General features: G+C 40.3%; 1 protein-coding gene across 1 annotated transcript in view; it reads right to left on the minus strand.

Annotated features, from left to right (window-relative positions):
• LOC124619954 (neuropeptide SIFamide receptor-like) overlaps positions 1–25669 on the minus strand; it is a 657708-nt gene that overhangs the window by 131483 nt on the left and 500556 nt on the right. The window contains exon 2 of the mRNA XM_047146616.1: positions 7442–8849. Within this exon, the coding sequence (XP_047002572.1) occupies positions 7442–7969 (528 nt within the window). The 5' untranslated portion in view covers positions 7970–8849. The remainder of the gene's footprint in view (positions 1–7441; positions 8850–25669) is intronic.

Below are 25669 nucleotides of genomic sequence, written 5' to 3' on the forward strand. Positions count from 1 at the left end.
GGCAATGTACACATGGAACGATAATTCCCTTGTTGTGTATCTGACATGATAAGGATTTGGGCTGGACACAATTAAAACAATGACGTTTTTCCTTGCGGCGAAAATTTCAATCACCAACTTTCTCCTCTGAATGTGAAAATATTGTGTTCAGGTCGACCTACATAGGGAGACCTTATCATCGTAATAAAATAAGGGAAATCACAGCTGGGCTACCCCATTAAACTAACCATGCCATGCCAAATGGATATTAACCAGATTCAGCCCATGTAACCCGACCACCTAGCAGCCAGCAAAACTCAGACGTGGACACCGGGCCAAAATTGTTGCCACCATCTAATGCAGCATCTCAGTGTAATTAGAGGACCAAAATACGCTGATACGAGCCGAATAAAGACCGTCGGGTCTAGAGTAGGTTGTCCTTCATGAAACATCACGATCTACGCGACAAGAAACAGTACGCAAAGCAGAATATAACTTCACTTGCTTACAAGAACTTCTGACCAAATCCCAAGCCTAATTACCGTACTGAAATCACAGTTAAGCTATCAGCTTGTAATTAAATATATTTCCGTATTTTGTTTTTAAGTGCATAATTTAACCAACATGCCCGGGTAGTCGCGAGCGGAACAGTGCCGCTTAACGACGAGGGTTGGTGCGCCGGTGAGCCTGGATGTTGTATTTAGGCGGCCTTCCACATCTCGCTAGGTGAATACAGGGCTGGTACCCATGATTCGCAAATACTTAGAAAATTTTCGCTCACTTTCACAAGACTAATACTACATGCGGACAGTTGAGACATTCATATTCCGTCCCAGGGGGTAACGGAGTGGCGACAGGAAAACGTTCTGCTACCCCATTAAACTAACCATGCCAAATGCGTTAGTCATCATTTTGACCCCGCGGCGATGCCGGACAAATGCCGGGGGGGAAAAAAAATGAGGGAGGAGTGAAAGAAAAAGTAATATGCAATTTAATGTATTCATCTTGTTTACCAATGTCTTCCTGTATCATACCTAAAGTGGGATCTAGTTGTGTGTCGAATAAGTATTTACCCTTTACTATGTAATCCCTGGTCTCTGTTTTCTGAAATGAGATGCCAGCAACGACAGACCCTCCTGATTTGCGACTATCGATAATACGCTTGCCCTAAATTTTCATTACCGAGAAATATACGGATCTCCTCACTAAATATTAAAATTTTCGCAACGTTCTCTAATTAATGTTTATAGCTCTAGGATAAATATTCATTCAACATGCATGTAGCGGAAGAAATATATGACCCATGTGTTGAGAACAAAAACGGTATCGAATGGTACTGTCGCCGTTGAGATAACTTCTTCTATATCTATTGCACCCCATTTCAGCACATTCTAGACGATGATAGTTTTTACGTAAAGAAAAGCGTTCCAATTGCCAGTAATACCTTTATTAAGTCCCAGGCGGTTTCGGATTTCACATTCAGGCTATTTACAAGTGAAACTCGAATTAACAACACATTAAATAATGAACATATAACAGGAAAGGGAAAAAATAGTTTGCTTATGTGGAGTGTAAGTATACAAAGGATATATACTTACATTGTTCCACATGGAAGCAACGTCAATTGGTAAACGAAGATAAAAATCAGCTGTATTTAAAAAATTATGTGCCCTTTGACACTGTGAGAAAAGTGAGTGTGACAAGATTAAAAAAGCTTTACAATTTAATATATCAAAAATGTTGGCTTGCTTTAACTTTATGAAGAGTAATGTTCAGACATATTCCAAATTTGTATTCTGAGAAACGTAACTTTATACTCGACTTGGACGCTCCGTGCAGTGCAACTATTTTTACACATTTATTAAATCTAAATATCCCTATCGGCATTTTATTCGTAAAGCATATAACATGTAGGAATATAAATCTACGTATAATTCTTAAAGCTACACCATGCCAATATTTTTAGTGTACCACAGTGTACTCTTTTTGTAATCTTAATACTCCTATTTCTCTTTCGATGTAATAGAGCACTCGACTTTTTTAATCCACCTGACCTTTATTACAATTTTCATCAATTGACGCTGCTTCTTTACAGTTACGTATTTAATTGTGCAAACCTAGAAACGTTGTGGACTTGATAAAGCACTTCGAACCAACTGGAGGGTTGCAAATGACATGATTTCAGTTTTTCTGGAGGAAAATGAGATCAAATTCTCTATCCTAGTGCTGACTAATTTTATTGCTGTAGATGCCCACAGACTGCCATACATAGGGTTACATCTTATCCTCATTCCTTTCATTCTCGATTTAAGTGTTCATTCTCCGTGGCACTAGCATTAAAAAAGTTTTAAACACTGACGTAAGACGAGAGAAGAAGCAAACAGATAAGCACAAAATTTTCTTGGCCACCCTAATTTTGAAACGGAAACATACTCATTTCAGAAACAGTGAAAATCCGTGTAGAGCTCAACTGCATCAAAACGATTTTCCTGCTGTGACGTTTGGCCAGAGAACGATGCCCATCCACTGCATTATTAAATTAATGCTCGCACACTATTTGCTGACTTTACAAAACATCTGAATATTGACATTTGATCCTTTGGCGGTACGATCTTGTGCCTATAGCATTGACTTCCTGTGGCTGCGAGCTTCCTAATGAAGAAATACAGTGCTTAAATTCTCTACCTTTGTACCGTGTACCAACTCGTCTGAAGTCCGTGAAATACCATTTGGCCTTAGCCCTTTTTCCTATCCCAAGGACAAAAAGCACAACGAAAATGTAACTACCGGACATCAGATCACGGACTGAATTTCACTAAAAGCTTCCAAGTAATTCTCTCTCACAGGGTACATGATGTCAGGGATCACAGAAGGAAGGATGGCATGCCGTTATGCACATTGGTGAAAATTTAACATCCTAAACTGATGAACAGAGCATACAAAAGAGAGCGTAGCCCTGAACCTGAACATAGAACACGTGGAAAAATTCTAACGCTGTGATTCCGTAGGGATAAACTGTATTAATCACAATTATTCAGCAGGACTTAGGCGTGGTGAGGAGTGTAAAATGAACGCACATACGCTCACACGCAAAGTCTCAGTCATTCATAGAATTACCGAATATAATTTTCTAGCCATATTTGAGCCGTCAAAACTGGTTGTGTCTCATAGCGGAAAGGAAAGACGAACATAATGAGGATCACTAGGCGTGAGTTGAGCCGTGACTGTGTAAAGAGAAAGTTCTACCTCATCTTAAATTAGTGAAACGATAGCAAAATGAACACTCGTAAGAACCCCATAACGCTTTTAGTAAATGACTTTAAGGTTACAGAGAGTTTATATTTGGTTGCAGGTGGGAATATTCAGACGCCAGATAATTGTTAAAATTCAAATGGTGAAACGTTCAGATGTCACTTATTTTGCACAATTCGCTACTACCTTCGGTCAATGACCATTATCAAGCTTAGCTGGCATAAACGGCATCAAAGTTATACCATAATTTTAACAAAAGTATTTTGCTCTTATAAACTCACCATAGTACGTATAAAATTGCTCGCAATAATAAGAGTGTACGATAATTTTCGTCAGGAAGTACGAGGTCCACATCGACAGCTAGTTCAGTGTGTTACTAGCTGTCGATGTGGACTTGCTTCTTGACGAAAATTATAGTACACAGTTATTATTGTGAGAAATTTTATACGTACTATGGTGAGCTTATAAGAGCAAAATACTTTTGTAAAAATTATGGTATAACTTTCCTGCCATTTATGCCAGTTAAACTCGATAATGACGATAGTTAAAAAACAGTCTTGATCGCAAATTTGTTTTAATAGGAGTGACCGGTTTCAATCCTTAAGGATCATCTTCAGACTCCAGAACGGCAGGTTGACTTCCATGGAGCAGGCTGCGCCGATCCACGACGCTGAACTGGCTGCTCTACACTACCGCAACGGGGTCGGGCTGACGTGAGAGCCGTATGGGTCGGGCTGCGAGAAAGAGCGACGGACTGGAGTTAATAGCTGTCTTACTCCACTTGTGAGGTTGCATAGTCAGCTTTTTCACAATATTACTCCTTATGTTCCTGAGGCAGTAGCGTTGTTTGTTGGTCCATACAGACGTGTCACAAGTGATTAAGTGGTGCCAACGAGTTCAGAATAGGATACAAACGTCGATGAATGAGCAAAGCTCAAGACTGGTCGTGTATTCGGTGTTATAAACATATAAAACTAATTGGCAATGAAATGAGTTGGTTTGAATTTTTTATTGAGGCAGCGGATCCACAAAGACAAATTACTGTGTAATTTTAATCATTTTAAATCACAGAATGACTAGGACTGATTTTTATCAGACGGAATTACAATGGCTCATGAGGAACAGAGCAGACCACGAAACGGTGATTAAGTGGCTCAGTTCCACGATGTGAGTTACGGATACAGCATATGGGCTGTTGATGTCGCCGAAATCAAAAGAAATATACCTGCTGTGGCTAAAGAGTTTTGCTCTAACCATGACACTAAGAAGAACAAGAGCATGTACGAAAGGAGCTCAACCGTACTGATTTAAATTGATGTAATGTAAGGTCACCGTCAGGACATTACAAAAACATTTAATAAGAATCAACACACCAATATCTTGGAGTAACGTATTTTACTTACCTTGTTCGTTTTCAGCTAACTTACCTGGTTATTTCAAATCAAGAGAGGTAGTCTAATTCTTTCTCCATTCAGATTTCAGAGACAAAAGACTCCCCATTACGATTTATTACTATTTATTATACAGGGTGTCTTAGGAGGCATAGTCAGTATTCAGGGATAAGACAGGAGCGCTCATTTGAAGCAAAACACTTCACTGGGACACACGCCATATTCCCAATGATTTCCATGGTAGAGCACAATTAATGTACATTTGTTTATGAGCTAGTGGCACGTACATATGTATCATACCCATCCTGACCCTTCGATGTTTTATTGCAGTCCAACCTACCTCGTTGTTCTCAGCCTCTTTGCTCGGAATGTCTTCCTGTCATTAAACAAACACGTTGAACGTGCAGTTGTCGGTGGAATGTGTGAGTGAAGTAATGTGAGGAAGTGCGAGTGCATCGGTTAACTGTGTTTGTGCACGCGCTGGTTAAAATGCCACATATCGACACTAACGAAGGATATGCAGATATGGCGTATTTTTCGGCTTCTGCAATGGTAGTGCTCCTGGTGGTGTGGGAGAATACCGTCGGCGCTTTCCGACACGTCGAATTCCTGATCGTAGAGTGTTTACCAGTGTTTCCAGCACATTGCGTGGAACATGTATTTTTCCAAGTTTCCATTTTTCATCTAAACGTCTACTTCAATAGTCTGTGCAGGAACGGCAACACATTATTTAAATGGTTCAGCTTAATCCTACCATAAGTACAAGGTGACTTCCTATACGAATCATTTTCCCATGAACATGTTTATGGCGGACTTTAGATGTGGAAAACTTGTACCCATTTCAGATACAGTGAGTTCACAATATTCACTTTGGGGACGACACCACGTTCCTAGAATTTTGTCACTGGTTAAATGAAAATCGTTATTTGCTTCCAGTAATACTCGTAACAGAGAAAGCCACGTTTACACGCAATAGAATCAACAACACACGTAATAATCATCGATGGTTGCAGGAAAAACCACACGCTACATTGGAAACCACTTCCCACGTTCGTTTTTCGGCCAGTGTTTGGTGCGGCATATTCGGTAACATTTTGATAGGTCCAATTTAACTTAGACGGGCGAATGACGGGACATATTACTTGCATTTTCTGGAAAATTCGTATGTTGAACACCCTGAGGAGCTCCTTTGTTCTCGTGGACTACAGTGTGCTTCCAACATGACGGCGCACACCCACATTCTTACCAGATGTGTGGGAGATCATCTCAACCGCACTCACAGTAATCGCTTGATTGTTGGTTTTAGTACAGTTAACTGGACACTGAGGTCTCCAGACCATACGATATTACACTTTTGTTTATAGGGTCGGATGAAGTCTGAGGTGTACAAACGAAAGGTGAATACGCGAGATGAACTGCTTGGCATTATGGACGCTGCTATACTCGTTAGGGAACATGCACAGGCATCCAGACAAGCAACACTCTATGTTCTCACAACAGCGCAAAACTGCAATGAAGCTGACTGTGGGATATTCGAATATTTGTGAACTGAACAGGTATTGTAACATGAGGTGTAAGGCAACCCTTAGAGGTGAATGTGCTACATATACGTATTTTTCAAATCATACTTTGTAAAATGGATGTTGTAATTTTTACAAATTCTTGCACATGTGTTAACATGACAGGGTATTACATATATAGAAAAAAAGGTGGTGTACGTTAAATATGTTCCATTACGGAAACTATTCGAATAGCGCATATGTTCATATGAAGTTTTTTGCTTCAGATGGTCTTTTCTGTCATACCCCTCAATATAGCAATTCCTCCTGGGACACCTTGCAAACATTCGCTCACTCCATATCTTGTCTCACTGCAGTTTTGTACTACTTACCACATAAAGTTTTGATTCCTTTCTCCTTAACCCTTCATATCAGTTTAAAATAACGGAAGAGTTCTCAAAACGTAGCGGCATGAATGATCGCACAATTACTAGAGGAGTAGGGTTGTTGTTGTTGTGGTCTTCAGTCCTGAGGCTGGTTAGCTGCAGCTCTCCATGCTACTCTATCCTGTGCAAGCTTCTTCATCTCCCAGTACTTACGGCAACCTACATCCTTCTGAATCTGCTTAGTGTATTCATCTCTTGGTCTCCCTCTACGATTTTTACCCTCCACACTGCCCTCCAACGCCAAATTTGTGATCCCTTGATGTCTCAGAACATGTCCTACCAACCGGTCCCTCCTTTTTGTCAAGTTGTGCCACAAACTCCCCTTCTCCCCAGTTCTATTCAATACCTCCTCATTAGTTACGTGATCTACCCATCTAATCTTCAGCATTCTTCTGTAGCACCACATTTCGAAAGCTTCTATTCTCTTCTTGTCTAAACTATTTATTGTCCACGTTTCACTGGATGTTAACAAATTTCTCTTCTTCAGAAACGCTTTCCTTGCCATTGCCAGCCTACATTTTATATCCTCTCTACTTCGACCATCATCAGTTAGTTTGCTCCCTAAATAGCAAAACTCCTTTACAGGAGTAGGGTAGATATTGAGAAATTTCAACAAACAGATACTCGAAATATAATCGTTGCGTATCTTGCAGAAACCTACTTATAAAATGTTAACACTCAGTTTTTAGGATGAAGGGAGGGTATACTCTTCAGACATAAATGTAATGTTTCCTGTACATGTGGGAAAAAGAAATTCTTCCAGAGCTCCATCCGGTAAGGTAACAAGAAGAAACAGAATAAAAAGCACTCTTTGCCATGCACTTTATACAGATGTAGGATTAGAGCTGCTGGAACAGGAAAGAGAACGCCTTACCTGCAAGTAGAGCACGACTTTGCAGAGGCCTGTCCCCATGAACCACGTCTCGGTGACGTCCCAGAGCACGGTGGGCGGCAGGCAGAAGAGGATCACCATGAAGTCGGCGACCGCGAGGTTCACGATGAAGTAGTTGGTGACGGTACGCATGGCGTGGTTCCGGTACACCGCGAGGCACACGAGCGCGTTGCCCACCAGCCCCGCCACGAAGACGAGCGAGTGCATCGCGATCAGGATCCACTCGTAGTCCTTGGGGTACACGTGCTGGTACACCATGTTCCAGTAGTCGATGTCTGGGATGCAGTAGTCGTTGGTGCAGTTCTGCCCCTCGGTGGCGTTGCCATCCTCGTCCAGAGAGAAGTCTGGAGTGGAGGCGTTGACGACCAGCGGTGTCGCTGTGACATTAGAGGACGATGACAGTGTCCACCAGGCCAGGTACAGTGATGACGATGTAGTTGCCTCCGACGTATTGCTCTCGTTCAAAGTGCTCTCCCATTGGCTATAGTAGCCTGTTTCGTTCTCTGTCATTCTGCAGAAATATCTATCAACAGTTTTACAAGTCTGCACGGAAATGGTAGTACTTTCTTCAGAGTACACCAATAAAAACCTTTAAGTCACAGATGACCCGCTACACAAATATTTCTAGTTATCTCTTATTGATATGAAAGTTACTTGTATTTGGATGTACTGTGGGGAGAAGACGCCTTGGAAGAGGCAATAAGTTTTCAAATGACAAGTCTCCAGTTGCTAAGTTTCAGAATACTGACGAGTGCCTCAGTTGTACAGTGTACATACTTACTTGGAAGACATTTCAGCAGATATGTACATAATCCTACCTACTGCATGATATGCCAAACGGAGTAACATGACCTTCCACAAAGTATAGCTTCATTTCCTCGCAAGCTGTGGAATAACATTGAGATCTTCATCACTTGGAGAACGTAAGACTTACAACAGTACGACTCTTCCTCTATGAAAATATGTCTTCTTGTTGCCATTCTGTACAATATCATTTCTGCAGCCCAAGTTACTTGTGGAGAGATATTTTTTTACATTATAATGATATATAGTACCAAAAACAATTTCTTGCTGTGACATTCAATTACGGGGCATATAGAGCTCTTAAATTCACTACATTTGTCCACCTGATGACTTCGGAACTGAATATAATCTCGTTGCTTAAGCTATTTGCTTTCTCGTAACTTCAGTAAACTGTCGTATGCTGTCAACAATCAGACTGCAATGACTTCACTTTTATCGTTCACTATGATGACAAATGCACGAGAAAAACAGAATACCGTAGACAGAGGAATGTTTGGTAAACACATCACTGAGTTAACGTGTTCTGGCTTCTTCAGTCAAGGCGTGATGATGCCGAGATGTTCCAGCCTCTGTAATCAGACTGCACCTGCAAATAAAACAAAACATATGTATTAAAATACTGAACAGAGGGCAAAAAATGAAAGCATTTCTTACATTTGTTTCCAAAAACCGTAAGTTAGTGTCATTAATACTCTGCTCCATTAGACTCACAGGAATGAAATGAGTGTATGATGGGGATGAAAATGCAGTGACACGAAATCATACCTTTTAGCGAAAACCGATCAGCAATGTTGTACATGCAACGTAATGATATATAATCTGTTGTGCCTAAAGAAAATTTGTACCATCGAACGACTCGTATATTTTCCGTTTCTTGTCAGTAGCCGCTTTAACTTTTGGGCTATGTGAGCACACCTAGTGGCATTCATTCATTTCATTTCGTGAATCTAATTCAGACGACGCATGGTAAGCCATGTTCCCCCAGCGTCTCAGCTCTTCCAGCAGTGTTATTTACACAAATCTCATGCAATGAACTGTTGGTAGCCGTATTTGGAAACTGTGTGTGGGAAAGCTGCAGATAATGAGAGTTTCAGTTAGCCGTAGGGAAGAGCTTTTGGTTAAAGAGACTGCTGATGAAAATCAGGAAATCCAGGTCCTAGTCACAGCGTACTCTTTACACTGACAGTAATAATTAGAAAAAATATTTAAAAATTTTAATGTTTAATGAAAACCACCAAAACTGCATTACAACACATTTATTGCGGTACGCTTTAAATGTGTAATAATACTTCTGACTCGGTTTTATTAATCATAAAAAATACTGTCAATTCATCTGCGATGCTCAACATGACCAAGATTATACAGGATGTAAAATGTAAGTTGACAAACAAGAATAAATCGTAAAATAAACTTCACACGAAAAGTATTTTCGAGGGGGAATCTTGCTGGTGTTTAAATTAGCCCGCTACCCAAGCCAGCCCCCTGGGGGTGGTATGAGAGGCAATTTTAAAATTTCAAATAGGAACCCCCATTTTTTATTGCAGAATCAGATTCTACATAAATAAACTACGTACATTATGTCTTAAACGTTTGTTTTGATTCTTGGTAGTTGGCGCTGTAAATCAAGAAAATCCATGTTCTCACTTTTGCGTGGAAAACGGTTACGGATAAATAAAAAAACTTATTTACTTCGTAAATTTTGATTCGCTAAAACGAAAACCCTACCCTCTCCCCATAGGGTGGGGTTTCAGAGAGAGGGATTAGTTTTGCAAATGTTGACCAACATATTAATTTTTTCCACAGATTCGTATAAGTTTTGTTTGTTTCGTGGTCCTCTGTTTCAAACCCCACCCTATTGGGAGAGAGAGAGTGAGTTTTAGTTTTAGCGAATCAAAATTTACAAAGTATTTTTTATTTATCCGGAACCATTTTCCACGCAAAAATGAGAACATGGATTTTCTTGAACTACAGTGTCAACTACCAAGAATCAAAACAGATGTTTAAGACAGAATGTACATAGTTTTTTTATGTAGAATCTGATTCTGCAATAAAAAAATATAAATTTTAAAGTTGCCTCCCACTCCAACCCAGGGGGCTGGGGTGACGGGCTAATTTTAGCACCAGAGATGTCCTCCTCGAAAATAATCAACTTAGGATTCTACCCATTTTTTCGTGTAAAGCTTATTTTTCGAGTTATTCTGCTGAGTCAACTTAAAATTTACGCTCTGTATAGCAATAGTTGCAAAATACGTTAAGTTCTCGAATAGTGCTATATAAAACAGACACGCGCAAATCTAGGTGCTAAAGTCTGCTTCTGTTATTGGTACCTGCGAATAACTATATGTCTAAGGCATATGTTGCTGCTACATCAATAACGGTGAGGGCTAGGAAAACTTAATTTGGTGAACTGCATATCGGGTCCTGCTGGCGTCAAAGCAAACTTACCTAAGCATCCTCCAAAATTGCCAATGATGTTAACACGTAAATAATCCCTGAGCTGTGTGTCAGTAGTTGCAGAAGTTATGTCGTACTTATAGAAGTGAAGAAACCATGTGTTACTTACAGGTGTTTATTAGTTTCTAAGTTGGAGTATGCCAAGAATTAACGTATTGGTAATAAAATTTCTCTTAAGTGGTCAATTCAAGATCAAGTGGGCGCAAGCGTCTGAAAAAGTACTGGGAAACAATAAGGTAAAGATTTAGATGTGTAGAAAGTAGGAATATTCTCTGTAATGAAGTGGCGCTTGCTGCCTTCGTTGCAGTTTCATGTATCATACGATTATAACTCGTGCGTGAAGAAATGGTGAAGAAATTTCTTGTCGCTCATTCAATAGTTGTATAATGAATGACTCACCAGACCAGAAATTTCTCCACCATCTTTGGTCAAATATTTGAGCGGAGCGCAGAAAGACGCAAGTTACACAATGGATTTTTGTCCGAACTTTCAGAGCCAAATGAAAAGTGGGAATGGACAATTGAGCTATAAAACTGATCAGAGTGAGATATGCACCTGGAAAAAAAATTATTGAGATTTATCTGCGTAATTAATAAAACTTTATTAGTAATTCGATGAAAAGTTAGTCTCTCAATTTTCCTAGGCAAACGAAGAGTGGGAAATGGACAAATTACGTCGTTTTCAAAGGTAAGTCTTAATGACATTACTATGAGTCAGCAGAAACTTGTCCAAATGGATACAAAGTATCTGATCGACATGTCTTCACAACAAGTTTGCACTAGCTTGTTGCAAAGAGAAGTTGACCAAATACTATGTATCCATTTGGGCTACTTTTTATTGATTCATAGTAATGACATTAAACATTTGTCTTTGAAAATGACGTAACACTGAAAACCGAGGTACATCAGATAACTGCGTAGAGAATTAACTAGGTAAACTCTTAAATTTGATAAATTTAACATAAAGAAAATAAAAATGTTGTGGTACCCGTTGAACAGTAACTTCTTATAGACGCGTTTTTCCAAGCTATTCCTGAGAGGATGAGATTAAGTGCTATTGTCCGCAGGAGTTTAACAGCGCTCTTCTTTGTTCCCGGTTCGATGCATTCGCTACTTCTCCATTCCTAGCACGCCCCCGGGTCGCACGCGCAATTCCCGTCTTGTGCGGCTATTAATCCCACTAACTGCGGGTCCTCTTAGGCTATTCAACATGTCGATAACCAATGGATTCCTCGTTACACCACGAGAAGCACGAAAGCTATAATGGTCGCCCGAAAAAATACTGCTTCCCTCCCGCTAACTTTACCGTCGAGGTGAGCGTGATACAATGCTCGAAGTAACTAATCCCCATCGCCATAACTAGAATGTTCGCAGTAACTAAATCTCCATTCCCGTAATTTCTACAAGTCAACTATAGTTTTCGTTAACTGCTATCTCATGTATAAAATTTGTGTTCCTAAAGAAGTTGGTCATCTTTTCTAGATAATGTTCTCACTCTAAAGTCGGGTTCGAATATAGTGTGCTTTGAATTTCCGTTCGCCAATCTCGATAATTATTTCCATTATGTTTTATAAAACCGTTCAGGGGAACATCACATCTTTCAATAGACCACGGCCGATTTTCTGCCCAAATTATTGTGTAGGGTAACAATCTGCTACGGCACGAGTCATAACATCATCGGCAGGGAGTGTCGATATGTTTCCTTCTTTTCTTAAATATAAGTCGGATAAAGCACTGTTGTTTATTTACAGCACGCTCCATTACAAAAATGGTTCAAATGGCTCTGAGCGCTATGGGACTTAACTTCTGAGGTCATCAGTCCCCTAGAACTTAGAGCTAATTAAACCTAACTAATGTAACGACATCACACACATCCATGCCGGAGGCAGGATTCGAACCTGCGACCGAAGCCCCTAGAACAGCCCGGCCACATCGGCCGGCCAACTTTCACCGGGAGGATAGGAAGACTAACGTGAAACCACACTATTTTCCAGGATGTCAACTTCACGGCCATTTCAACTGGGGAGAGGGATGATTGTACTCCCCAACAAGAAAGCAAAAATCTAGTGGTAAAGTGTTTCATCGATAAAATGTCAGCTCCCAGAAAATTTATTATAGTACAAAATTCACGTAAGTGCCGAAATTTAGAACTGATCCGGCCAACATCGGCAGGGGGAGTCAGAGTGGCCGGTCGAAGACAACGTAAACAAGAGCGATGTGATAGAATGAGTTGCTCGAGTAGCCGTTAAAACGTTACGCCGTATAAACAATATTTAAGCCGTCACTTTGATTTTGGGAAGTCCCAATCTTCCAAGGATGCGGGGTCTCGCAACTACTTCATATCGCAATCGAAAAATGTTACTTTTCCAAGGGAAACGACCGGACAATTGCATCGATTTGCTCGCCATAGTCTCGGGGAGCGAGAATAATTGTGCAATATAGGCACACTTCGCTGAAAATATAGGATATGAGATCCGCACTTTGTGAAGAAGACTAGGGGAACGGCGTTCGTGTTTACGAACGGCCCCTTCAATTCTACTCATAACCTCCTGCCAACTGAGTGAGCCAGTTTCATCGGGCAGCGAGCCACGATAATCCCCTACGATTTCTGTCGAGCAACCACCGCTGCCCACGGAACGAAAACGTGTTGAAAACCCTACAGGAGTAATAGGATACATTTCTGTTCACTACTGCGGACCGCAGAGTGAGAACAAAAGGAAATCCAATATGTCCTTGAGCAAGCATATGTCATCGACATGGCGTAGCAACAGCATAACATTATCCGCGTACGCTCGTATCGAGAATTTTTCTGCCAATATCTTCCAGCCAAATAATTGATCAGAAATACGGCGTAGCGGAGGTTCTAAGTACAAGCCACATGGAGGTTCTAAGTACAAGCCAGGGGGCTCCCTGGCCATAAGTCCTATCGGATGGTGATCTCTGGAGTAAGTTGTCCATTTACTACGGCAAATGCGTGAATACCAGATTGGATAATACCTGCCATGCTGAATGACTGAGACCGTTCACCTTAAGCACCTGCATCAAGAAACCATGACTGACCCGTTCAAATGCCTTATTAAAATCAATAATAAGCAGGACTCCAGAGACGGAGTAGTCTGCATCCACCAAGACAACTTCCTGGCATTAGACTATGTAAGGCGTCTGGATTTTATGGACGTTACATATGCTTGATCCATAACGACAGGACAATACACAATACAATGAGATCCTCAGAAAATAATGATTATATCAACAAAAGGCAATTTCTATTAATTTCATGAACCGAAAACTAACAAAGCTATGTGGACAATGGCATGCAACTATCAAGTTAAAGTGAAACGCATTTTGGAGACGAACCGAGCAGGTGGTTAATGATATCGTAGAACTCCCATTTAGCAAGAGAACGGCGAGATTCAGAGCAGAAAGGGATAAGCACAGAACAATACACTATTACTTTTAACGCAAATAAGGAGCAGACCGCGGGTAAGTGGCTGCACATCATGAACAGGGCTAGGCTGCGCCCCAGCAAGAAAAATAAAAATGTCTATTCACCTCTAGCGAGATGGTGATTGGCTGAAGCCATACTTGGCGACGCAGACGCAATATGGAGGGGAGACCCCAATTATATAAAACCATTTTGAGACCTAAAATATCTCTCTCTCTCTCTCTCTCTCTCTCTCTCTGTCTCTCATCTCACGGCAGACCGCACAAATGTGTGGAAATAAGTGAGGGCGTTGAGAGCTTTGCTTTCCGCAAAGTGAGGACGATACGCTTCACGTGTCGTGGCGACAGGCAGCAAATGGCTCTGAGCACTACGGGACTTAACATCTGAGGTCATCAGTCCCCTAGAACGTAGAACCTAAGTAACCTATCACACACATCCATGCCCGAGGCAGGATTCAAACCTGCGACCGTACCAGTCGCGCGGTTCCGTCCTGAAGCGCCTAGAACCGCTCGGTCACCGCGGCCGGCGACAGACAGCAAAGCAGAAGTTAATTATTCCTTTGGGAATTTTAGCAGGCAAAGAAATTGCGCACGTTGCTCCAACCCATAGCGAGTGTGTAATAGCTGTTATTTCGACTAGGGAAAGAGTAACGTTCTATAGAACTCGGGAAAGTTGCGACTGAGTGAATTCAGTGAAGGCCAGAGTGGGGAATTAGCGTTTCAGATCCAGCACGGAGACAACACCGCTGCAGATGCCGCTTGGTAAAAAACCATCACGCATTAGGTCACAGTAAATGTTGAGTCCAGAGTTTCCTCACTCCAACTTGCGTACGCATTGACCATTGACTAGCAAAAGCTTGGATACTAACGTACCCTCACATTGTGTACATGAAAGATTTTTTCATCGATTCAAAAAGTAAATTTATGCTCCACCAACTCAGTGCATTGAACAGCTATGACAACGTAGATTCAAATGAGCTAATGAGGGTTTTTAATAGTCATTCTTTCCTGTGATAAAAATTTTCATGTGTAGAGATAACGATCTTAATAATCGTCATTTAAATATATTCAAGACTTAAATATCCTGTTAGTGAGTGTGAAAAGTAATTGAACATGGTTGTTGTTTATCACTTGCCCCTCGAAAGCAACAGTTGATAAATTATATGTAAAATAAAAAGTGAATAGCTGTTTTCTCTTTCTAGAATAGACCCCAAACTTCCACTTCTATTAATTCATACATTCTGGGTACGTGACAGCAGCATTTCTAATTATTTTTGTTGCAACCCGCACCTGATGTTAGCTGCCTTACAGGGCCAGGGTCATATTTATTTAGAATGTCTGTCTGACACCCTGGGCTTGAGAAGACAGTTCAGATGTTTTGTCCGTTTGCGCGCTAAGTGGTAAGCTAAGCTTTCATACATTAGTACACTCGCTGTGTAGATACAAAATTCTGACGTATGACAACAAAAGAAATCTGACTCGTGCGTGCAGGCATACAGCTTTGGCGAACAGCCAGTATTGTCTCCAGAAGTATCTAAAAACGGATGTTAACCGCCCTGGCGACGGTTTTGTAATCGAAATTAAGTATTGTGATCAAGGTCTGGACGTCCGGTCGTCTTCGGAATTAGAACCATTTTACCAATCTTGAATGGGTCAGGAACCAAGTACCCCGTATCACATAATTTTCAATGGTATTACCTATAAGAGGCCAGAAATATACATAAAATTCCTTAGGAATACAGTCTAGTCCCGCCAATTTTCCGATGGCGAACCAACAATACGGCGATATGTATATCATCGAGCATAAAGTCACTTAGAAATTCATCATTTAATGCGTGAGTAACTACGCAATCCAGGAGAGGAAGAAATGCATCACGGACAACCGTATCAGTAGCAGGAACGTCATAAAGGTCGGTAAAGTAATTTTAGATCGCTCTGGAAATGTCCCGTTGGGATGTCAGTACGTGACGATCGGTGTGCTGAACGGACGTGATACATGCTCTTTTTCGACGTGTTCATTATGCAGGAAGGAGTAGGGTTTCGATCCCACCCTGTCATTCCATTTGTTGTCACCTTAACTGAAGAAGCTTCGCCTTAATATGGCGTACACGCATAATTCGTAAGAAAACGTGTCTGGTCCTGTCATAATGTTGTCACAGGAATAAAATTTCTGGGTCCGAAGGAGATCCCTCGCACTCTCAGCTCCCTAACGCATTAACGCTTTCCGGAGAAAAGGTTTGACATTCCCTGAGCAGCATTCCGTAACAGAACGATAACGGCCCTACGAACGCAAGCTGCAGGCCCAAAGCCCCCGAACAATAATATCGACGGAAAGCTCCTTTAAAAACGATGCGTTCAACATCCGAGACAGGCGATACAGTGTTACTGGTTCCGGCACATGATTAAAAGTTGCAGCACAGTGATCGGCGAAACAAGTGTGTATGACTTCTATCGCTACCAGCTGTCCACATAAAGAATGAGTGGAATAGACAGATTCACCCACCGCGTATTTGGGAAGAAAACACCAAATCGTCTGGTTCCTCACTGCAATTAATATTAGGGATCTGATCCACAGGACGCAAAACACAATTAAAATCTCCGCCTCTGCGGAGTTTGACGGGAAAAAAAAACCGCATGGTTGTGGAACGTCCAGATCCTGAAGGGGCTTACAGAAGAGTTAAAGTAAGTTTACAAAAAGTTCAGCCTGTTCCTCGGCCGTTATCAAGAACTTCGAAACTAGTATCATTCGGTATTTCCAACCTCTAAAAAACATTCCAATTCGAGAAAGAACAATGTAGTTAAATACAAAAAATTAAGCCAGACAGAAATATAGGAGTTGATGGAAGTATCACAATTTATAATACAGTTACTTCAAATACAAAGACGAAATATATTCTCAATCAAATGGGGTTTCTATTTGGGGAGGGGGGGGGGGGGCTGTCTATCAGCGAAGCATGAACGTTTTTTTAGAAAATGTAAGTAGATATCTAATAAAGTACTATATTACCTTCTTATGTGAATGACACCTTGGTGTCACTGGACGGAACCCAAAACGATGTTACCGAAAACGAATCTCGAACTAATAGCTTAAATAATGGGATTAAATTTACAGCGTAAAATGTGACCAACGAAAGTACAAGTTTCACAGATGTTAAAATTACGACTGTTTGTCAACTACATAAATTTGGTATTTATAGTAAGAGAAGTACACCTCATGCCATAATCGATAATAAAGTCGTGTCACACAAACATGCACAGAAAGTAGCATTTTCAGTTCGTACTGCATCAGGTGATTGCCGGTCCATTTGAAAGCCATGAGATAGATAAGTACTGGGAATTTCACAGATAAATGAAAGTAGAGCGTCATACGGCACGGAAATTACTCTAGCTAGAGTACTTGCTATTGATAAATTCTGAACAGAACTCATTTTTTCTTAAAAGTCTAAAGCAAAAATCGTCTTCTGTACTGACAGGGGAGCATTTCCAGGCCTAAATAAATGATCTTGATGAAAGGTGGCATATAAGTAAAGGGATCAAAATAATGGATTATGTACGTCTTTGTTTTCACACAATTTCACTTTTAAGGCATAAAACAGGCATCAAAATATAGTTTGCAACATTTAGTTCAGACAGACTATCGTTGGAACTATAATATATAAAGAATGTGTTTCATATGTAAATTGAATTGCAATTAACGTTCTCTAAAACTGTATAATCAACTTTTTGCATTAATTCTAAATCTTACAAAATACCCCACCATCATTAATTATTTTTGAAAAATAAAATCTTTTGTTACAACATAAATTAAAAGAGCTATCATGACACAGTTATCCACGTGTAATAAAGGCTGTGTCTGAAATACCACTTTGGAAAATGAGCTGTACACAATGTGCTGTCAGAGTAATTTCAACATAATTTATTAAAATACGTCAAAATATATTATATTGTAATGATTTATTTTAATTCTTTGTTTCATATTGAAATAGTTATTTTGCATTTTACACTCAGTTTTCTTTCTTTCTTTTTTTTTTTTTTTGGTTTACCGTTTCACATATGTATATTTCATCAACTGAAAATAATAAAATGATACAAAATCATTTACATTATTGTAATCAGTAAAGAAGTGTTTAAACATAACGTTTCTTTACACTATGCATACAAAATAAACTAAATTTCTTGACATAAAACACACAAAACATAACGAAACATAAAATAAAATTGAGGTTGATTCGTAAACTGCCGTTGGATAATCCTCTAAATACCTTGATTTGGGAACCTCGGTGAACAGAAGTGGTGTACTAATGACAGCAGCTATTTTGTTTATCAGGTGGAGACTGCTATCATAAACATTCGGCAGAACTCAATCCGAAAATCTCACAACTTCCTTCCAACATAGGATGCCATATACATCTGGAGGATGCACCTATCCTACGCAGCCTTTTGGGATTACCAGATTAACAAGTTCCTGGTCATCATGTATGTCACTCAAAACGGTTCTTTTACGTAACCCACCCCAAGAATCTAACAATAATACTGATTTTTTCTCCTTTACTGGGAGTGAAAACTTTTGTCAAAAACCTTTTAACGAGGTGAGCTGTTGTTGTTGTTGTTGTTGTTGTCTTCAGTCCTGAGACTGGTTTGAGGCAGCTCTCCATGCTACTTTATCCTGTGCAAGCTTTTTCATCTCCCAGAACTTACTGCACCCTACATCCTTCTGAATCTGCTTAGTGTATTCATCTCTTGGTCTCCCTCTACGATTTTTACCCTCCACGCTGCCCTCCAGTGCTAAATTTGTGATCCCTTGATGCCTCAGAACATGTCCTACCAACCAGTCTCTTCTTCTTGTCAAGTTGTGCCACAAACTCCCCTTCTCCCCAATTCTATTCAATACCTCCTCATTAGTTATGTGATCTACTCATCTAGTCTTCAGCATTCTTCTGTAGCAGGTGAGCTGTTAGTTTACCAGATTTTGATGCCATCACAAGAACAACTAGGGTTTCAAAAGAGATTCTCAAATTATCATTTTAAATTGTCCATTACTTTCCGTTGAAACTATGAAAGAGGATTTGGTCAGTGTGAAAAAAAAAAGTTTTTACCATCACTCATGAAGACAAGGAACTTGTTCATCTGATGATTCCACAAGGCTCAGCAGGAAAGGTTCATTTATGTATCATATACACCTTTCCATGTACAAACAACTTCATGCAAAGATTTTCAGATCTAGTTCTGCTGAACGATTATGATGTCAATCTCCACTAGTAGCAGCAGTATAATATAGTATTCTGTCTTACTGCATGTCTTGTCATGGGTTAAGCCTCTTCCACTTTTGTCTGTCCATAGCCAACCTTTTCATTTCTGAATATTTGTCTCCTTTGATATTTTCCAGAATATGAGATCTTCTTTTTTCACTTCCCCTTTTTCCCTCCACCATCATATTCCTTCCTTCAATAAACAGTCCCTCCTCAAACAATGTCCAGTCCAGTTCCGTTTCACTTTCTGATGACTTTCATCATGTTTCTTTCTTCTCCAACTCTTCTTAATACTTCTTCATTCCTTACTCGGTCTTCCCATTTGACTTTTTCCATTCTTCTCCATATCCACGTCTCTAGTGCTTCCAATCTGTTTCCTCCTTATTTCCTCAATGTCCAGGTCTCCACACCATACAGTGCATCACCATTTGTGAAACAATATAAATAAGAGCTGCAGTCACTAGTTCACCAAAGTTTTACGGTGTACTGAAATATGCCTGATACAAATAAGGACATTTAGAGGATCACTTGCCACAGTTTGAAACCTTGCTGAGTTTTGTTCTATGTGTGTTGTCTATTGTGCATATTATGTGAAGAAATTTCGATTCTATTACGGGTATGGTGTAAAAAATGTTAGGTGTGAAACATTTCTTTGCAGGTTATCTTTAGTGTAATGATTTTGTATGATAATAATGAGTTACTTATTATTTTCAATTGAAAAAATACAAATGTGTGAAACAGTAAGCTAAAAAACAAGAAAGATACGTGAACACAAAACTGTAAAATAGCAGTTTTAACACACAACAAAAATAACTAAAATAAACTATTGGGACAGTGTTGTATGATTGGATATTTTAATTAATTACATTGAAAACACTCAAACAAGCTTTATTACATATGGAAAGCTTGTTTAATTTATGTTATAACAAAATTAATTAATGGTATTGGATTATTTTGCAAGATTTAGAATTATTATAAAAGTTGATGATACAGTTCTGAAGGACATTAATTACAACTCCACTACTTTATGAACACGTTTTACATATATAATGGTTTTGAAAATTGTCCCTCCAAACCTAACATACCCAATTACCTTTTGAGGTGCGCTATACTCTTGCATTATTTTGACCTCTCTACACATGCAGCAAGTTTTGTCAAGGTCTTTCATTTCCACCAGGAAATATTCGCTTGATAACGCACACAGGATAGGTGCATATGGCACACTAACAACAAACTGGACATCTTGTCAAGGTCTGGGGACCAGAAGTTTTGTATGGGTCAGACAACACGTAATTTCAACACCAGATTTAAGGAACACACTAGGCTGAGTCAGAGCAATAGTTCCAGCCTCGTAACAAATTTGAAAGAGACTTCCCACACTCTCAGTGGCCAGCAAAACATTACATATACTGAATATAAGCTAGAAAGCAACAGTTATGGAACGCACTCAAGGAAGCAGAGATATACGTAGATGCTAAAAGATAGCGAGTTTATATAATGAATGTAAAGTACCGTAACGTTTTTCTGTAATTGAAACCGAATATGTGAGAAAATAGAGCGGTACGAGTGAAGGAAGCGAGTGTCCAGATAATCTTTAATTACATGACAACCTACAACTTCGCCAAGTTTATGAAAGATTTAAAATTCACAGCATTAAAATGTTTGTTTTCAAAAGTTTGTCTTCATTCTTATAAACTGACTTACCATATCAACTGATGTAACCCTGAACGTATTTATGTATGTGAGGTTAAATACATATACGATGATGGTTTTAAACTCTCTTAGAAATACGTGAGCCTGATGCACCACGTCGCCAGCAAATATCGAAAGATGCGATCAACTGGGCAGTGGTGGCTCTTCGTCGGTATATCTTTTAACTGTTAACTGTAGACGGGTCAGAGTTGAATCAATTTGTGCAGAGCATTGTTCTGTAGTACGTACTGTGAACTTTTACTTTCATGTACGTATGCCACTTCAGCAATAATGGTTTTTAAATTATTGATGAGTAGCAAATGTTCCGACTGTTCTACGGCATGACAGCGTTTACGTTTTAAAATGATAGACCCTCACTGATGTACATCTACACAGGTAGGCGGTGTATGATTACCAAAATATCAGCAGTACTTGAAAATGACACAGCGCTGAAATCATCTAATCGTGTGATACAAATAACAGTGATTGGGTAACAGCCAAAGTGGAAAATGGAGAAGCCTTTTAACAAATCTGTGTCTGTGGCACTCTGTATGAGAAAATGGTTTGTGCATTGAAGAAAGAAATGCCTCAATCTCATAGTAGTCCTACGGCATCTGGAGAAGAATTAACCCAGAAGATCATCTGCATATCCTCAGAAATTTATTCACTATGCTTTTATCAGGTAGGCTTTAAATGTAATTATAGCAAATGTAGTGCGTTTCCGGAAAAGGTACATGGGGTGTTCAAAGAAAGGTGTTTTACCGTCATCCAGAGGCGGATTCACTTATGTGTTTACTGTTATTGCACTGTTTATACACGCTAATGGTGTAGTGCATTTACATTTTCTCTCTTCCACCACTTGTTGGCACTGGAATCCTACTACACGACAAGTGAAATGGCGGATACGATATTCTGCTATAGTTTAGCAAATGGACATAGTCTGCAAGCCCGTAACTTCTACTCTGAAAAGTATCCGCAACACAGAATGTCCTCTAATAAGCTGAGGTCATCTGCTCCTCATATCATCGCACCTACCGTCCTTATGCCCCATTTCCAAGTCCATCTTAACTAAAGACAAAATGCCTTGTTATTTAGAATTCCACGTTGGCTCTACCTAACAAACGTGTCTTTTCAAGGTTGGCCAACGGCGTAGCAAGAACAATTACGGCGCCAATTGAATGACAGAGCTTGTGATTGTCCATTAGGGTCAGGAGAAGTAGAAATCCTGACCTCTGCTGCTACAAACTCGAATGGAAAATTGCTAGATAAGACCAGAGAGAGATTGAAGATATTGGATAAAAGAGAGCGAGGGCCTGTTTGTGCTCCAGAAACCTGGTGCCGTACTTGTCGGAGGAATTCAGCCTGTTCTTGGAAAACACCTTTCGTTGGAACTACAAAGAGAGTCTCTCCTCCCATTACTTAAGTCGAGACACGTCCAAGTGCTTATTTGATTTAATGTTATTTGTTTTGCCTCACACCCTCCTGGCACCAATGGACGATACTGAACGGAATGCTCCCTCGGTTAGTGAACACAGAGAAAATGGACAAAGACTGCTGTCTGGCGGCTCGCCAAAGTGACGTCAAAAGATTTCTCTTTCACCTTCGGCTGGGATCACCTTTGATAAATGTAACTAGTGCCTATTATTGTCCCAAATAGATGCCCTGCCCCAGGCTGGCTAACAGAGAATTCAGTGGGGCGGGGATGTGTCTCCCGTGTCTGATGCGCTCTTCGCAAAGAACTCAAGACAGCCAGACCCCCCTCCAATTTTACGAAATTTATAAACTCTATATCGAATAAAAAGATAAAAGAGCGCCGATCATACTCTGTCTAGGCAAGAAATTCCTCTGCATTTAAAATCAGTGCACAGGAAAAAGAGACTTTCATGCACTGATCTTTCTGCTTCCAATAAATGTAATCTTCTCGCCCAATTAGAGAAGGCGGCAACTAAATAAATGGCATAAATAGTGACTGCTCTCAATACTACGATCCAAATGGCAATTTAGTGGAACCCTTACAAAATTATTAAAACGTTTTCCTGTTTATGCAGCAAATTACTGAAAATGGTGGAAGTTGGGAGAATAGAAAATGCAGTCCGACAATACCAAGAGAAGTGTTCCTGAAAAAGAGATATTTGCTTACATTAATTACAAAGTATTAGTATGACTTTGCTGAAAGTTTTGTATTTATGTGGAGTGTATGAACTGTGCTGCTACAGAAGTTATTGAAGAATAAATGGGTAGATCGGATAACTAATGGAGAAGTACTGAACAAAATGGAGAAAAAAAATTATATTACAATTCGACAAAAAGAAGGGGTAGGTCGTTAGGACACATCCTGATGCGACAAAGAATTGTCAACTTGATAAAAGAAGTAGATGCGCGGGTAACAATTAAACAGAGAGCCCAAGGTTGGACTACAATAAACACGTTCAGGATGATATAGGTTACAATATGCAGAGGCGAAGAGTGTTGCATATGATATACTACTGTGGAAAGCTGCATCAAACCACGACTTGGGACAACAGCAACAACCATCGAAAAAATATGTGCTCCTTCACTGTCATTCAATTTTCGTGTGCCTGCTAACCACCTGGGAAGACAGAAATTGTGGTGGGATATAGGTATATGGTAAAGAGAGAAACATTTCAATAAATAACGTGCTCAAAGCTACTTCTTTATCTGTTGTGCAGGATCGTGAAGATGTATTTCCATATTTCTTCTTTGCAGAGTGATGAGGACAAGAAGAGTTTCTACAGAATTTTAAGTAACTGCAGCTCAAACAAAGAGATAGAAGACAGACGCACGTGAGGCTTATACGCCATACAATTTCTTCTGTAAGATGGAGATAGGCAGGAAACGCTAAGGTTTCATAATGAAATAATCAGATGGTATTATAGGCCAGGACACATCATCTGAGGTTTTCGGTCGCCTACTAAGTCTTTCTATTTGACACCACTTCGGTGACTTCTGCATCGGTAAAGATGAGATGAGATGAAATTACTAATGCCCAGTTGCAGAGTGAAGAAAATCTCCGACGCAACAGGGAATCGAACACGAGACCCGGTGATTTAGAGGCAGCGACTCAACTTCTACACGACAAGCTACGGACATGTATCATCATTTCCGACTAACTAACTCCGATCCATTTGGTTTTGTAACTCTTGAACCAGAGAGTACCGAAACTTCTTTTTCAGTACGATACGCTTTTGGACGGGAGAGTATTCTACCGTTTTTACGAGGATGACCCCAGTGGCAATTCCTAAATGAGCTCTGCTGAGCGCTATAACAAGGCTCCTGGCTAAAAAGGGTTGGCCATAGAAGAACGTGAACTGAATTTCGCAGCTGCCGAAGCGGCAGAGCACGATTCTGTGTGGTGGCGGAGTAATTGAGTGTGCGCTGGGGTAACCCGCCGTAATGATGACACGTTCCTGGAATTTGCCTTACTTGGTACTTATTTCACGTTTCTTATTTCTGACTCAGCTGTAACGGTAGCGCCAACTCACAAGCTACGTCATTTGTCATATCTCGTAATGCTGTGTGCATCGGTGGCTCGCACAGTGGTGGGAAAATCTGCTACGCTAGGTAAGTTCCGCTCACGCGCGAGAAGTACAGCAGAAGAAGAAATGTAGTTTTTTTTTTCCTTCTCCTTCTGTCCATCCTCTTTGCTATTTCATTCGCTTCTGCTCTGAGGTATAAAGCCACGCTCTGCTAGGGCACCGCGAGGAATCCTACAAAAATTCTCAGGAGGTGCATATACTTATAGGAGAGTCTGCAGCGAGGAGACCGACAACCGCTTCCGTACGTCACCTTCCGCATACTTCCTGGGCATTCGAGCTGCGCAACGTTGTGTAAGCAACGCATGTAAGCAGCGATGAGAGAACTGCTGCTATGTCTGTGGTTGCAAGTCCGTTTAGATTCTTTCGAGTCATCAGTCTTCTCACCAGTATCAATTAGTCCGCCACGAATTCCTTTCCCGTGCCAACTTTTTCATCTCAGAGTAACACTTGCAACAACATCCTAAATTATTTGCTGGATGTATTCTCATCTCTGTCTTCCCCTACAGTTTTTCCCCTCTGCAGCTCACTCTATCACCATGGAAGCTATAGCCTCATTTCTTAAAACATGTCCGATCATCCTGTGAGTGTATTCCATATATTCTTTTGCAGGTCGTATCTAAGGAGAACCTCCTCATTCCAAACCTTATCAGTCCACCTGATTATCAGCATCCTTATCCTCTGTTGTGGCTTTCCCACTGTCCTTTCTTAATTCCTCTGAGCACTATGGGACTTAACTTCTGAGGTCATCAGTCCCCTAGAACTACTTAAACCTAACTAACCTAAGGACATCACAAACACCCATGTCCGAGGCAGGATTCGAACCTGCGACTGTAGCGGTCACGCGCTTCCAGACTGTAACGCGTAGAACCGCTCGGCCACCCCGGCCGGCACTGTCCTTTTTTCATTACCATACAACGCTATGCTCCAAACGTATATTTCAGAAATTTCTTGCTCAAATCAAGACCTATCTATGATACTAGTGGACTTCTCTTAGCCAAGAATGTCCTTTTG

This window comes from Schistocerca americana, chromosome 6 (assembly GCF_021461395.2).
Source record: "Schistocerca americana isolate TAMUIC-IGC-003095 chromosome 6, iqSchAmer2.1, whole genome shotgun sequence".
In the NCBI taxonomy this organism is placed as follows: domain Eukaryota; kingdom Metazoa; phylum Arthropoda; class Insecta; order Orthoptera; family Acrididae; genus Schistocerca; species Schistocerca americana.